General features: G+C 22.2%; 2 protein-coding genes across 2 annotated transcripts; one reads left to right on the top strand and one right to left on the bottom strand.

Moving 5' to 3' along the window:
* Positions 1-10,696: 10,696 nt before the first annotated feature.
* On the top strand, positions 10,697-11,257 carry GO595_004478 (uncharacterized protein; the record flags this gene model as incomplete). Its single annotated transcript, XM_067917614.1, has 1 exon — positions 10,697-11,257. One exon carries the CDS (start codon positions 10,697-10,699, stop codon positions 11,255-11,257), a length of 561 nt encoding a protein of 186 aa, XP_067775602.1.
* Positions 11,258-12,266: 1,009 nt separating this feature from the next.
* GO595_004477 (uncharacterized protein) lies at positions 12,267-12,992 on the bottom strand (the record flags this gene model as incomplete). Its single annotated transcript, XM_067917613.1, has 1 exon — positions 12,267-12,992. The coding sequence occupies one exon, from the start codon at positions 12,990-12,992 to the stop codon at positions 12,267-12,269; it is 726 nt and encodes a 241-aa protein (XP_067775601.1).
* Positions 12,993-13,604: the final 612 nt, after the last annotated feature.

Below are 13,604 nucleotides of genomic sequence, written 5' to 3'. Positions count from 1 at the left end.
ACATTCTTTTTTATTTTAAAACATTATTTCTGAGGTATATTTAAAACTGACATTATTAACGTCTTATTTGAATGTCAAAAGTGACACAAAAATAGATTACAAACGAACTAAATTGACAAAATAAAGTTAATTTAAAGTATTAATTTAAGACACAACTAGTTTATAACATTGTTAAAACAATGAATTCAATCAAATTTTCAATTTTTTCTCAACTAATCATTTCAAATGAAAAATTTGAAATAATTTAAAGATTAAAACAAAAATTAATAACAACAACCTTAAATAACTAACACATAGATAAAATTTAACAGCAATAATAATGTCAAAATCGACATTTAAAATGAATGATTTTTACATAGTAAAATAATAATAATTTCCACAAAATGAATTAACATACACATAAACAATCAAGTAATAAATAATAATATCATTATTACGAAAAAAATTAATGTTTATTGATTTCAAGGCATTCCAATCTTTTTTTAGGTACCCCCATAGCAGACCGAACTATCCAACATCTATTAATATTAACAATAAAATTATAATATAGTCTCAAAATGATTACGATTATAATGTAAAACGATTTAAAAAAAATCAAAATTCATGAAATGAATAAAAATTAATTTTGAATTTTTTAAGATATTTTTATTAAAAGATTAAATATTTTTAAACATTAGGAATAAATTAAAACTTTTTTAACTTAAAGTATAAAAAAATTTTCACTTTTTTATGAATAAATTTAGATATTTCAAAATTTTAAAAAATCAAAATTTTGAATACAAAGATAATAAATATGAATTAAATTTAATTTAATAATGTATTAAATTTTAAAAAAATTTAAGAATTCAGAATTTTTTTTAATAAATTAAAATATTGTGGCGACCGTTAAGGATTTTGAAATAATTTAATAAAAAAAATTATTAATTTAAAATATTTTATAATTTTAATTAAATAATTAATTAAATATTAAAACATTAAAATTAAATTTATTGATTAAATTATCAAATATTATTTAATTATAAAGTTATTTTAATTTTTGTTCTTAACGGTCGCCATGCAGGAATTTTAAAAAATTGATTATAATTTTTTATATATAATTAATTCATTAATAATATTATTAAATTATAATCATAATTTTTAATATATTATAAAATATTTATATACTATATTTTAATAAAAATCATTCTATTTGATAGTTTTCTATTAAAATTATGAAAAAATTGAAAAATGTTAAAAATCAATAATTTTAATAAAAATATTTTAAAAATATTTTAAATTTAAATGTTTTATTAATAAATCTATAATTTTTATATTAAAAAATTCTATTTTTAAAACTTTAAAAAAATTTTTTTCATTTATTTTTAAAAATATATATAAGAAATGTAGATTTTTTCAGACTTAAAATACCTCTTAAAATTTTCACTTATTAAAAAAATTTTTATTTCATAATTTAAAATCAATTAATTTAATAATAAATATTATTAATTAAATGCTCTAATATATTAATAACTATATTATTAATTAAAATATTAATTATAAAAAAATTTTTTTAATTTTTTTTAACTTTGAAAAATTTCAACATTAAAATGAATTTATTAGATTATATAAATAATATTAAGAAAAATTAAGTTTAAAATAATTTAAGAATATTTTTAAAGTATTATATAAAATAAAAATTATTCAATTTAATTAATTTTAAAATTTTTTAAATTTAAGATCAATTTTTTTAAATTGAATAAATTTTAAATTTTTTGATAATATAATAAAATTTAAAAATATTATTAAATAAATTTATTAAATAAATTTAAATATTTTAATTATAAAATGAAGATAATTTAATTTTAAAAATAATTTTCTATTCTATACTTTACATTTTTTCTGATGTTTATCATAAAATTGACAATCATTAACGTATTCCTTAACGTATCATTCGGACGTCAAAAAGTGACAAAAGAAGAAATAATTTTTAACAATATTACCTAATAAAATCAATAATTAAAACTAAATTTTAACTTTAAAATGATATAATTAAGTTTAAACAAGTTATAATTTAACAAATATTAGTTCAAAACTAAAATTTATAAAACTTTACATTTCCAAATTTTGAACAACAAACAAACAAATAAAATCAATAATTATATTAACAAATACAAGGTTAATTATTAAAGAATTCAATCTTTAAATACTAATTTTATATTAAATAATAACTAAATCTAGACAATTTCATGAATAAATGAAATTGAAAAAAATTTTTACTAAACCAATTTAAATATACAAGAAGTAGATTCATAATAACAATTTTCTACAAAATCATTGACTAAATTTTCGATGATCAATATCTCAATTTTAACTATAAGAAACATCATAATTTTTATTTAACCAACGTTAATAATTATTAAAATGACTTAGCTTTTTTATAAACAACCTAATTCCAATATTAAATTCAAAAATGTATGAATTTTTTTAAGATTAAAAAAATTGAAATATAATCAACCAAATAGTTATTTAACACTATTAATTGATATTTTAATCAAAATTATCAATTTTTTTTCACAATTTCTTTGTTCTAAAGATGGAATAAACGTTTTTTTTATATTATGCCGATCAAAAGTGACACATTTTTTTTTGATTATTTTTTTGAAAAATAACCATAAAATAACAATTTTAAAGCTTCAATTCGAAGATATAATGAAGCCAACATGTTATAAATATCATAACTTCAAGTTAATTTAAGAATATTTTCACTCAAAGAAATCAAAGAAAATATTTGGAATTACAAAAGAAATTAAAGTCAATACAAAGAAACAATCAATACATAGATAATATTTATATCAATAAAATCAGGAAATTCAACTTAACAAAAAATTGAATATTCATTAAAAACTAAAAATCCAAAAAATTAAACATAAAATCCACAATATTAAGATGTTACAAACATTATTAAATCATTTTAAACCAAATATTACCAAATTTTTTAAGATGTAAATATTTTGAAAATTTAAAGTAAAACTAAGTTATTAACCATTAAAATCATGATCTATTAACAAAAATACAAAGATTATAAATTAAAATTCTAAAACAATTTCCAAAACTGACAAATTGAATAAATCTCATTTGTAATTTAATCTTAATTTTTTCCAAAAAATTTGGATAATTTAATCCAATATTACAAGGTTAATTATTTTTAGTAGGATATTTTAAGTAATTTTTGAAGATCTTTGAAATTAGTTGAATAAATTAAAATTATTGATTTCTACGTCAAAATTTTGTGTTTTTAAGAAGTATTATAACCTTTTGATTCTTTTTTTAATTCCATTTTTTAAATTTAAGTTGATTTTTTTTTTTTGGGTGTTTTGATTTGTGGCGACCGTTAACAAAAATCTAAACGTATATTAATCAAATCGACCGTTAATATATTAATCATGTTTTAAATCTAATCATAAAAGAATAATTGAGTAATTTTATCTAAATAAAAAATACTTACAATTTGATTTTAATGATGATTTTATTGTTAATTTTAATTTTTTAAATTAATTATTAATAATTAGAATATTTCAATCAAAATCAAAAATTAAGCAAAATGATCACTAAAACATGAGAAGTATTATTAAATCTAAGTTTAAAAATGCAATTTCAAAAAATTCGAAAATTTTATAATTTTTTTACTGTTTAGTACCCCAATAATGTAAAAAATTAGACTTTTTAAATAGTTTATTTTGTATTTCAGACCAAATAACGATTGAATTTAGGCAAAAATTGACAAAAATTTAGATAATTTTAAAATTAAATTTTTAATCATTCATACTTTTCGTAAAGCATTCAAAATAATCAATATTAAAAGTGACAAATAATTTGATATATTATCTGGTCAGATAAACTTACTAAAAATTAACGTTTTTTAATTCTAAATGACCGTTAATGAAATATTTTTTATTAATTAAAGAACAATTTTTAAAATGTTTTTCATCAAATATTATCTAAATAAAAAATACTAAAAATTTGATTTTAAACATGATTTTATGATTAATTTTAAAAATTAGAATTAATTATTAATAATTAGAAAATCTCATTAAAAAATGAAAATTAAGCAAAATGATCATAAAAACATATGAATGTCATTAGTTACTGAGTTTAAAAATGCAATTTTATAAAATTCCAAAATTTTGATGATTTTTGATGTGCAGGAACACAGCAAAATTCGAAATTGTTTTTAAATAGTTTATTTTTTACATTTATTGGCCAAATAGGAATTGAATTTTCACTGGTTTATGAAAAAGTGACTTATCTCAAGCTTATGTCCAAATAAAGAAAACAATTTTCATCAATTTTAATTACAATTAGAAAAAACAAGTTTGCTAAGTTGGAAATCAATGTTACAGACAAAGCATATGAATGGTCTAAAAAATTGTTGGTAATTTTTCCCAAAGTGAATATTTTTCAAAGTTTTTTAATAATAAAAGAGACTATAGTTCGGTAAATTAATAAATTATTATTATTATTATTATTATTATTATTATTATTATTATTATTATTATTATTATTATTATTATTATTATTATTATTATTATTATTATTATTATTATTATTATTATTATTATTATTATTATTATTATTATTATTATTATTATTATTATTATTATTATTATTATTATTATTATTATTATTATTATTATTATTATTATTATTATTATTATTATTATTATTATTATTATTATTATTATTATTATTATTATTATTATTATTATTATTATTATTATTATTATTATTATTATTATTATTATTATTATTATTATTATTATTATTATTATTATTATTATTATTATTATTATTATTATTATTATTATTATTATTATTATTATTATTATTATTATTATTATTATTATATATTATATATTATTATTATTATTATTATTATTATTATTATTATTATTATTATTATTATTATTATTATTATTATTATTATTATTATTATTATTATTATTATTATTATTATTATTATTATTATTATTATTATTATTATTATTATTATTATTATTATTATTATTATTATTATTATTATTATTATTATTATTATTATTATTATTATTATTATTATTATTATTATTATTATTATTATTATTATTATTATTATTATTATTATTATTATTATTATTATTATTATATTATTATTATTATTATTATTATTATTATTATTATTATTATTATTATTATTATTATTATTATTATTATTATTATTATTATTATTATTATTATTATTATTATTATTATTATTATTATTATTATTATTATTATTATTATTATTATTATTATTATTATTATTATTATTATTATTATTATTATTATTATTATTATTATTATTATTATTATTATTATTATTATTATTATTATTATTATTATTATTATGCGCCAAATTCTATTTGTGCAAAGAGTAATGTATTTTTCTAATTTTGTAGTTTCTTAAAAATATTGAAAGGCAATGATCAAGTGATACTTAAGCACACATAGTGATTTTCTTCGTATAATCCCAAACTTATAAGCATTTCCAATGAGTTATTATCCTGTATTTGAAGGAATATGTAATTGTTATCGAAATGTTTAATTTCATTGATAAAGATTTAAGAGATAAATTAATTAATGTAACTCTTAAATCCATTAAGTGATGACTTTGTTGAATTCATCTATTCTTTAACCTTTATCTCATGGAAATCGCATCTATTTGAACATAAAATATTCACATTTAAATTTGGGAAATCTAAAAAAGTAAACTTGACCATGAATTTGATTCTTATTTAAAATTATATTGAATTATTAACTAATTCATTATTCTTATATGATAAGGAATGTACAACAATTAAAGGAACCCAATATAATGTTCCTCCACTATTTACTAGAGTTTATCCTCTTATTTAAAACAGCACTTATGCATCTTCAAATGGTCACATAGAAATCGTTAAATTACTTCTTGAACAAGAAGGAATTGATATTAATTCTAAAAAGATTCATTTGTTTTATAAAAAAATTTATTTTATTAATATTATGTTACAAATTATCTTATGGAAATCTTTTAAATTAATTGAAACAGCGCTTATTGAAGCATCTACATATGATAACATGGATATTGTAAAATTTCTTCTTGAACAAAAAGCAAGTGATGTTAATGCAAAAGATATTTATTTATTACATTTGATGTATATCAATATTTGAAAATAATATTTGGGAATTATTTAAAATATTTCGATCAACACTTATGCAAGCATCAGAATGTGGTAACAAAAAAATCGTCAAATTACTCATTAAACGAGATGGCATTGACATCTCTACTAAAGATATATGTTTGATTTATTCGAAATTAATTTTATTAATATGAAATTTACTAATTATTTTTGGAAATAATTTAAATTATTATTACATATAATTTGATACAGCACTTGTTTTAGCTAAGAGATATAAGTATTATAATATTGCTAAATTACTTTCTGCACATGAAGGGGTTGATTTTAACATTGAAAATATTTCTTCATATTATTTATAGAAATACCTACTGATAGTCTGTTTGACTAAAAACATTAGAAATATTTTTATTAACGTTGAAATAGAAAAATTAAATAAAAACGTTGAAATAATTTAAACAATGTTTAAATATTTGTAGTAGTAAAGTTTTGCTCTATGTTCATATCAAATACACTGAACAAAGATTACATGTTTATATAATAAGTTACATGTAATATTTGTATAATATTTATTAGAAACATTTTTTATTAATTTTTATAAAGATGTGTGACATAATGGACATGTTGTAAGTTCTGATATTTCATTATTCAGTGCATAATGTCCGCAGTTTTTACAGCGCCATGCATCACTTTTATCCAAAGGTTTTCCCGATACTACACTTGGCTCCATAATTGTTCCACAAGTGCACATATAATTTGGACAAATAATTTTTTTGTTACATTTATTACATTTCATTTGTTGTGCATTTGTTGGATCATTTGGCGCTTGTTTACCAAAAATGGAATACGACAATTTTTTTATTTTCTCTTTTATTTGTTTTGAAATCATTTTCGAATTTTCTAATTGTATAAAAGAGTTTGAACATTGTCTTAAGTAACCTGATTCGCTTGCAGATATTGCAACCAATGAACAACAAATTTCTTTTTTAATAACATCGGAATATAAATTCATTAATCTCACAGAAGTAATCAAAGCTTCTTCCCATTTAGATACATAAATTTGTCTGTGCGCAAGTAACAGAAAATGAATCGCTTCAGCTTTATGCCATTTATCATTTTCATTTTCGATTAGTTCCGCATAATGAACAAAACATTTCTTTGCGTATATATAATTTTTACTTTTTAATGCGATGTTTCCTTCTTTCTCTAATATATCCGCAGCTTCTTTTTTAAAGTCATATTTCAAAAGAATATTAATCGAAGAAGATATAAGTGAATTCTGATATAAATATTTCGAATATTTTAACATTAATTCTTTTTTATCAATTTCAGGATGTTTCTTAGCAATTTTATTCGCTTCTTTCCATTGGTTTAAATGTACACAACAATCAACAGCCATTTGGATGTCGCCGAACTTAATAAATGCTTCGGATGCTTGTTTATATGATCCGATAGATAAAAGTTTTAATCCAATTTGCTTTAAAACAGGTGATTCATTTGGTAATGCATTCATTAAATCATAAATTCCTTGGAAATCATTCGAATGGAAAAGCGAATTTAACATTTTTTCATAATTTTTCGATTTTTCGAATTCTTTTACTGCTAATTTCCAATCTCCATCAAAATAAGCTTTGTTACCTAAGTATTCATGTATACTTAAATCAATTTCATCATTTTCATTAATTAATAATTTAACTTTTTCCCAATTTCCGATACTTATATACATTTTAATAGATAAATTTTTATCAAAACATTTTTCTGCTTCTTCATATTGCTTTAAAAACCAAAGGATATAACCTCTCTTTAAATTTTTATCATTTAAATTTGATATTTTCTTTAAGAATTGTATTCCTAATGTATCTTTACATTCCATATAACATCTTTCAGCAATTTTTAGTTCCATTTTATTAAGCGCTGCTTCAGCAATAGTTTTCCATAGAATCGAATGACTTCTCATATTAATATACGAAAAAATCTCATCAAAAGACACATTTTCACTCTTTAATAAGTTATTTATATCTCTTAAAGGTTTTGTAGGATATTTATGTATACATTTTAAATCAGGATTTAAAGGGTTTTGATTAATTGACATGAAATCAACTGCAGTAATTATCAAATCTTTAAAAGAACATGGAAATGTTAATGATGAAATCGGTTCAATTGGTTTAAAGTTATAATAAACAAAAATTTTTTGTCTTTCTAATGAAGTAAAATAAGATGAAGAATCATCAGACCATTTCATGCACCAAGTTTCTTTATGTATTTGTGGTTCTATTGAACCTGAATTCACATCAATGAAATGCATATTACCATCAATAGTACTAAATGATATACGTGTTATATCTTTCGAGATATTAATTGATTCGATTTGATTTTCGGTATTAAATTTCGTTATTTCGATACATTGAGGTAATGAATACATAATAATTTCACCGGAAGTAAATCCGACAAATAAAGTTGAATCCATTGATGATATTGCACTTATTTTATTACTAATTTGAATGTAATTTATTTCATTTGTTTCAATGTTCCATATACAAATAGTATGAAATGATGAAACTATAACATAATTACTTGAAAATGCGCAAAATTCTGTTTGAAATTTTATGAATTGTGACTTAATTGGGACTCCAATTTTATCGCATATGATTAAAATTGTATCTTTTTCATCTTTGTTTTGTTTAACAGTTGTCAAACATATTTTTCCATTCGATGAATTAATACCAATCAAATCAGTGATTTCTTTTATATGTTTTTCAGCAGTTTCTATATTAAAGAAAACAATATTCGAAACATTCGAATTATATTCATTAACACTATATATAAGTGTTTCATCAATATAACTCCATTGATTAATAGGAATTATTTGTACAATAAACATAGAATTCTCTGCACCAATTACTAATTGTGTATCAGAATGATTAAATGAAATCGATGAAATATTATGCGCATTTAAGTTGAGATTTCGTAATAATTTACACGTTTTGGTATAGAAACTTATTTGTGATTGTTCGGATCGATTACCTGCAACGACAAATAGTTCGCCAGAATGTGACCAACATGCGCTACTTACATCAAAGTCAACAGATATAATTTGAGGCTTTTCATCAGTTTCGGAGTTATAAATACATATTTTTCCATTTTGGAAACAAACTAAAAATAAATTCGGAGTTGATTCACTCCATCGAATGGAAATAATTGCATTATCTTCTTGTGACAAAATTGCTTTAGGTATGTTGATTGGAACAGCGTCATTACCATTCGTTAGTTTAAAAAGTTGAATTTCTTTTGTTGCTATATAAAAATCGGTGCTATTTGGTGACCAACAGCCAATAGTTGGTGTTCCTTCGCATTTATCTGTCCACAATTGATTACATGAAAGATCCATACAAGTGATGTTATTGATGTCATGTAAAATTATCATTTTCTCACAATTTGATGATATTGATATTGTAATAATATTGGGTATATTGAGAATATGACTTGTGGGTGATTTCCACTTTTCAGAGTTCTCTGTCCAGATATATAAAAAACCTTTGGAATCAATACTTATTAACCGATTAAATCTTTCATTCCATGATAATGTAATAATTTCGAACTTATGTTCAAGAAGAGTAGACACAGTTTCATAAGAGAAAAATCCTGGGTTATTTTGATTTGGTTCAATTTTTGATAATACAATTGTTCCATTTGATTGACCTGATGCAATAATACCATTAATTCTATTCCATGCAGTTGTTGTAATAGAGCTCTTATTTTCAGTTGTTAGATGATTTGATATGTAAACATTAAAAGAATGCATAAATTTGTAAATTTAATTTTTTTTTAAACGTTTCTATTAACGGTCTCTGTTCCAAGAAAAAATGATATCAAAACAAAGATTAGATATAAAAGGAAGTCCTTTTGTCGCATTTGCGATATCTACATTTGATATGGTAAGTGGGATAAAAGTTTTATTTCGGTGGCCACAAATTGAAGGAAATGCATCAAAAATCGATGATATATTTAAAATTACATTAAGCAATGTGCATAGACAAAGTGAATCCATCTTTATGGAATGTGTTCCATCAATAATTGATGTACAAAGTTTTGGATGGATTATGTTTAATTCAACATTTATATACCAAGGAAAACAAAGAAATTCATATTACTCACTTGGAATAATTTTTAAAAATGATGAAATTAAAGATAATCCAAATTTACATTCACTTTTTATTTCGTGGCTTGGAATACTTTCGATTTCTTTCAAATCCATTATAGCGAAAAACGAACCATTTTCAGCATTAACTCCACATATTGAACGGATTGTTAGTCTCTGTCTTGACATTTCGTCTTTTTCAATTCCAGATTTATTTCTTGATTTCGAAATTATTCCCGCCGAAATCTCATTTTTATCACTTCTTTTGACGTCACATCTAAGATCTCAGATGACCACTGTCATAGAAGCCACATCTGTATCAGATGCGATGTTCTGCATCAATTTTCTTTCGAATTTTTTACTTCCTTTCCAACGAGACATTTCGTCTATGGAACTTCTTCCTCGAATTATACCCGATTTATATCTTCAGTGCGTCAAAAAGCAAGAAATGAAACCTAAGGATTATATGGTTCTATTTTCTCGCCCTGTTACGTGGGTCAAATTCGACGAAAAGAAAATATATTTGTATACACCGAATATATCTAATTCGAATTCATATTATGAAATTGCGAATTTTCTAATGTTTGATAATCAAGACGCAGTTCTCAAGAAGAAAATAACGAAATTCAAAACCGAAATGAAAATCAAAGAAATGAATGGCGCTTCGGAATATGTGACTTCGTTCATTAATGCACTCTGTCAAGCGCCGAAATTTATGCACAACACATTCTGCGAAAACTTCATGTCATCAGTCGTCGGACAAGCTGTGGCATTGTTGGCGCAGGTGAACGAAAAGATCGAAGAAAGAAAACTCGAATTCGTCGATAAAAAATGTTTGAGGGAAATACAGAGCGCGCTCAGAATGAGAACAAAGGCAGATATGAAAATAGCGCTTTCGGTTGCACAGATATTTAATACGGATTTGCACACAAAAATTAGAAAGAATTAATGTAACGATTTGTTTTGTTAATAAATTTTTTTTCGATAATTCGATATTTTGATCGAAATTAAGATGAGCGTGTTACATAGTTTGAGATGAAAATTTTAATTCTGGTAAAAAAGTTTAGAATTTGATTTAGTGATAAATTAAATGTGGACAAAAAAATTGCATTTATGTAAGGATAGGACAAAATATAGAAAGAATAGACAATATTTACCTAGTATTCTTTTATTAAATGAAAAATTTATCTCGCTTTGAAAAAATCAAGTCCTGGTTTGCGTTTCTTGTATAAAATCATGCATTTGCATTGGTCGCATTTAACGTCATCCTTTGTTGAAACAAGGATTGTTTTTCCGCAGGAAGAACAAACATATTCAACAGGCATTATTTTGTCAGAACATTTATAAATCCAATCAAAATATGTTGGCCTAAAATGGCATTCAAACATATGATGATCGACCAAAGGTTAAGCAACTTTTTGTATGTCGTAAGAAGGTTTTGAGTTTGATACCGACTAAATATGAATTGAAAATTGAATCAAGTAAAGTTATTAAATATGATTAACGTTCTCTGCATTGATGTTTTATGATAAATAATATACTTGGCAATTTTTGGAGATAAACCTAGCAATTATATATAGTAAACTATTCAAACAAAAAATTATTATTTTTACAACAAATTCCATCCAATTTAAAACATGAAATAAAAAATTATCAATTGATTCTTACATACGTTTAATTATATTTTTTTTAATATACACTGTATGTGTTAATTTTTAAAAAGTTTTTTCTGCTGAATTTTGAGAAAAAGTTGTCTAAATGCTCATAAAATAATTTAGAATAAAAAGCAAGACTTCAAATGATTTTCTGTCCAGACTCTGGTTTTTGTTTCACTTTGCTTGTCCTGTTCGTAACAAAAGAGAAAGCTCTTTCATCAAATATAACCAATATAGCATAATTCCGTTTTCTAATAAATCTTTATTTAGAGCATAGTATTTTCTATATGTAAAAATTTATATTTAAAACATGTGCATCTCCTCTTCTTCTGTACTTTGCACAAGATCTAATTCTAATTTTGTATCGTTGTACTTATCACCAAACTTTTGGATCATTTTTTGAATTTCTTCGTCATCTATTTCTTCGAAACTTGCAATTAAATCATATCCGTCACATTCTTCGAAATAATTTTCGATTGATCTTCCTTCTCTCTTTGGATCCCTTTCTTGTATATCAAATACATATTCGAAAGATTTAATAACATGTTTCACAAAATCTGTTTGCCTTTGGGATTCAGCAATAGCGATAACCATTTCAATATCATCAATTAAAACAAAACTTTGTTCGTTCGCCATTAGTGTGAGAAACAACCATGTAATAGCTGATCTAGTTGCAAAGTTTGCATTCGCCATTAACCAACGGATCGAACCGATTGACTTATCAATAACTATTTGTGCCAAGTCCCCAAATGTAGAGATAATATTACTTAACGAATGCGCAATGTCTTTGATGAAGGGTGAATCTTCACTATCAAAAAGTGTCATTATAAATTCTATCGCTTCTTTTGATCGTTCTTTGATTGAAATGTCGTTTGGGTTGATGTCAACCGAGTAAATCCTCGTGAAAATCTTGAGAATTCCACTGAAAACCTCAGTCGGCACACTCCCTTTGTCAACGACTCTTTGGACAAAATCAAAAAAGGGAATTCTTGATTCTAATAAATCATATGAAAGTTTGGGCTCAGGCATATTAACATCACGTTCCAAAAGAACTCGCAAACATTTTACTATACTTACAAAAGCTACATCAGATTCTGAATATTTCAAGAAATAAATAATGAAATTCCAAAAAGGACCTTCTTTGTCCAAAACAATACCATAAGTACAAAAATCCGCGAACAAATTAATGTCAAAGTTATCATCAAAGGTATATTCGTTAAGGAAAATACTTAATTGTTCTGATGCATTTGGATCAACATCAACATCCGTTTGACCATATGTAGGACCATGATTACAGTAAACATAAAGAAGTTTGGATGTCCATTCGTCATAAAATATGGGATGTTCACTTTCCAAAATTCCATATGCATTTTCAAAAAAATTTGTTGAATATAAAAGAGCTCGTGCAAAAAAGCTATTAGATACAATGTTACACACAATTATAATGATATAGTTGTTGAACCTTTCGTCAATTGAAAAGAAATCCCTCAAAAAAAAATTTAACAATCCTTTTTGAATAAGTGGAATTGTAAATGCTTTTGATGCTGAAAGATTTGCAAATAACTCATATAATAAAGGTTTGAATTGCGTTTCTTTGAAATTCATTACTATGTCAATCAAGTTATATTTAAGAAATAAGGA

Source organism: Histomonas meleagridis (assembly GCF_020186115.1).
Source record: "Histomonas meleagridis strain 2922-C6/04-10x chromosome Unknown contig_26, whole genome shotgun sequence".
Lineage (NCBI taxonomy): Eukaryota > Parabasalia > Tritrichomonadida > Dientamoebidae > Histomonas > Histomonas meleagridis.
Note: the sequence above shows the minus strand (reverse complement) of the source record. Positions and strands in the feature narration are given on the sequence as shown.